Source organism: Oryza brachyantha, chromosome 3, assembly GCF_000231095.2.
Source record: "Oryza brachyantha chromosome 3, ObraRS2, whole genome shotgun sequence".
NCBI classification, from domain to species: domain Eukaryota; kingdom Viridiplantae; phylum Streptophyta; class Magnoliopsida; order Poales; family Poaceae; genus Oryza; species Oryza brachyantha.
The window spans coordinates 15,914,906-15,918,495 of NC_023165.2; the positions used below are offsets into that span (position 1 = coordinate 15,914,906).

A 3,590-nucleotide genomic window follows, 5' to 3' on the forward strand; every position below is an offset into this window, starting at 1 on the left:
CGTAGCTCGGATTTGACGGCGGCGGTTGCGGGCGTGGCGGCGGAGTCTAGCTCGGCCACGGCGGCGACGCGGGCTCGGTTCGGCCAGGAGGGAGGCAAAGCGGACTTCGGCGGCGCGGGCGAGCGGGCGAGCGGCTGGGCTAACAGGTGCGGAAGCTAGGCCAGGGTGGCCTGGGAGGGGGAGAGGGAGGCGCGCGGCGGGGGAGGGAGAGACCGGCTCGGCTGGGCCGGCCTGGAGGAAGGGGAGATGGGCCGGCTTGGCTAGGCCGGCCCAAGGAGAGGGGGGGAAGGAAAAAGAAAAAGAAGAAAAAGGGAGAGAGGAGGAAAATTGGACTTTGGCCCAATTTGGGAAGGAAGGAAAAAAAAGAAAAAGGAGGGGAAAAAGGAAAACCCCACTTTTGCCGAATTTTAAATTAATTTGTTTGGCCAAATTTTATACATCTTCAATGTGAGTTTAAATCCAGTTAATCGATTTACGAACCTCGATTTAATTAAATTAATTTCTTTAGAGAGATTTTTCCTGAGTTTATTAAGCCAATTATTATTTACGAATTTTCTTTACGAATTTAGGCTTGGGATAAAATTCCGGGTGTGACACTATATCTCTTTTTGTTGTTCTTTTTTTTATTGCTATTTCTTGCGGAAATTGTGATGCTGATCTTGTCTTTCTTAACTTTGTTTGGTGATAGGTAAGTCGTCGTCTTCTCTTTTGTTTCTGCTTTTTATGTTATACTTTATCCAATTTCGAATTTAGCACTTGAAAGTTGAATTCTTCGTAAAATAAATAATAATATCGTTTCCGTTTATTTTGATCCCTATATTTGGAACTATTCATTTTTTGTGTTGAAAAAGTTCAAAGTTTGAATACAAAATCAAAAAGATCCATTACATGCCAACTTGGACGGGACAATGGAGCCTTTTTTCCGTTGGACATTTTGCTAGTAAATAGTAATCTCAATGTGCAGAAGAGACGAAAGGGGCAGGGCAGGGCAGGGCCACGAGCCCAGGACACACCCACCGTCCACAGGAAAGACGTGGAAGCGGAGATGCGAGCTGCAACAACCGGAACGAGCACACTGCAGTACGCGAATCCAAAGGCCCAAGACGACACGCATCACCAGCTCATCCCTCCCACCCACGTCCCCGATCGGCCGCTCCGCTCCGTCTTTGTCTCTCCTTCCTCCCACTCGCCGTCGCCGATCCCCGCCCCAACCAAGCGCCAGGTTCTGCGCCGGCGTCCTCGTGCTGCCACGATGAGCTGGTGGTGGGCGGGCGCCATCGGCGCCGTCAAGAAGCGGCAGGAAGAGAACGCGGCGGCCACCGAGCCCTCCTTCCAGAGCGTCGCCCTCGTCCTCGGCTCCACGGGCCTCGTCGGCACCTCCCTCCTCGACATCCTGCCACTCCAGGACACCCCGGGCGGGCCGTGGAAGGTCTACGCCGTCTCACGCCGCCCACTCCCGCCCTGGTCCCCACCGGACTCCCCCGCGGTCACCAACCTCCACCTCGACCTCGCCGACCCCGCCGCCGTCGCCGAGGCCCTCACGCCCCTCACCGACATCACCCACGTCTTCTACGTCGCCTGGTCCCCGCAACCGACGGAGGCCCAGAATCTCGAGGTGAACGCCGCCATGCTCCGCAACGTCCTCTCCGTCGTCGTCCCCAACTGCCCCGCGCTGGTCCACGTCTGCCTACAGACCGGCCGCAAGCACTACATCGGCCCCTTTGAGGCCATCGGAAAGATCCCCGTGCCGGACCCGCCCTTCGCCGAGGACATGCCCCGCCTCAATTGCCCCAACTTCTACTACGACCAGGAGGACGTCCTTTTCGAGGAGGTCTCCCGTCGCGACGGCGCCGTCAGCTGGTCCGTGCACCGCCCCACCACCATCTTCGGGTTCTCTCCCCGAAGCGCCATGAATGTCGTCGGCAGCCTGTGCGTTTATGCTGCCATCTGTCGCAAGGAGGGGGCCGTGCTGCGATGGCCTGGAACCAGGGTCGCTTGGGAGGGATTCAGCGACGCGTCTGACGCGGATCTCATCGCCGAGCACGAGATCTGGGCCGCGGTCGAGCCGTTTGCTAAAAATGAAGCATTTAATTGCAGCAATGGGGATCTCTACAAATGGAAGCTCCTCTGGCCGATGCTGGCTGATCAATTCGGTGTAGAATGGTCTGGCTACGAGGGAGAGGAGAGCAGCTTCAAGCTTGAAGATGCCATGTCAGGGAAGGAGGCAGTGTGGGCAGAGATTGTCATGGAGAATGGGCTCGTGGAGACAGAGTTAAAAGAGATCACCAATTGGTGGTTTGTTGATGCCGTGTTTGGTGTCCAGAGCGAGCATTTGGATAGCATGAACAAGAGCAAGGAGCATGGATTCCTCGGCTTCAGGAACACAGTGAATTCCTTCAACACATGGATAGAAAAGATGAAGGTTTTCAAGATTGTTCCATGATGCATTCAATTGTTCTTTATGTCATCGCACATCTCATTTTCTTACTCATTTATCAAGTTTACCTTGAATTTTGTTTCATTGTAAACATTTCTGTGAAGGTTACATGTTGTAAAATGTTGTATTCAAACTAGAACCCAATAAAATGAATCAACCTACATTCTTGTAAATTTCTTGAGTTGTAGTTCTTCTATTTAATGTTGTTGATATGCAAGTTTTTCAGGATATGCTTTGCTTGAGATGGTTTCCTTAATTATGAGGGCATCAAATATATCATATGAGCATCTCTCATTACCATGGCTTGTATTCTTACCTGTGTTGATTGGTAGTTTAAGTGAGAGCAAATATAGCTTACAAAGACTGCAAGAATCGGCAAGTTGATCTACAGAAGTAATTGTACTAAAAGATCAACAAAGCTTCCATTTGCGCCTGTGCTTTTCCCTGTGCTGCAAGAATCAGCAAGAATCTGCATTTTCCCTGTGCTTTTCTTCAGACAGAAAGGGGGAGAGCCGTGTCGCATCCTCTGGTCAGGTAATCTTCCTAGGAAGAACTAGTTTACATCATATACTTTCATATAAGTTGGGTGAATTCCAAGTTTACTGGTGCTTAGTTCAATGACTTTTGGAGAGGTTGAATTCTTTGATCATTAAATCTAATTGAGAGATTTCCTTATGAGTGTTACTCAACCTTTGAATTGGTTGTTACCATCAGTTACCCCCATTTGCGCCTTCTTGTAATGTCTGGATGGTAGTTCTTGTGTTTGGTACTCTGTTGATCTGTTGCGTTTTTGTCAATAGATGCCATGTTACTATTCTAGAGATATCGTTCTGTTCATTATGAAGGCATCAAATATATCACATCAGCATTTATCAACACTTGCCTTTATTGATTGGTCTTGCAAAAGATTTTAGCAAGTCCCTTTCTGCCAACATCCTTCCAGCTGGTTGATATCGAGAAGCAACTGAGCCTCAGTTTAGTTCCCAACAACTTTTCTCAAAATATGATATCAAATCTTTACACACCTAAATAAAGTATTAAATATATATAAATATTAAAACTAATTATATAGTTATAGAGAAAATCGTGAGACGAGTCTTTTGAGCCCAGTTAATACCTGATTAGCCATAACTGCTATAGTAACCAACATATG

General features: G+C 48.9%; 1 protein-coding gene across 1 annotated transcript; it reads left to right on the forward strand.

Annotated features, from left to right (window-relative positions):
* The first annotated feature begins 1,030 nt into the window (after nt 1–1,030).
* On the forward strand, nt 1,031–2,679 carry LOC102722456 (3-oxo-Delta(4,5)-steroid 5-beta-reductase). The gene has a single exon (XM_006664976.3). It carries the CDS (start codon nt 1,046–1,048, stop codon nt 2,441–2,443), a length of 1,398 nt encoding a protein of 465 aa, XP_006665039.2. The 5' UTR covers nt 1,031–1,045; the 3' UTR covers nt 2,444–2,679.
* Nucleotides 2,680–3,590: the final 911 nt, after the last annotated feature.

Excerpts from the sequence above, each read along its gene's own strand:
- LOC102722456 (XM_006664976.3), top strand. The coding sequence starts at position 1,046 with ATGCGAGCTGCAACAACCGGAACGAGCACACTGCAGTACGCGAATCCA.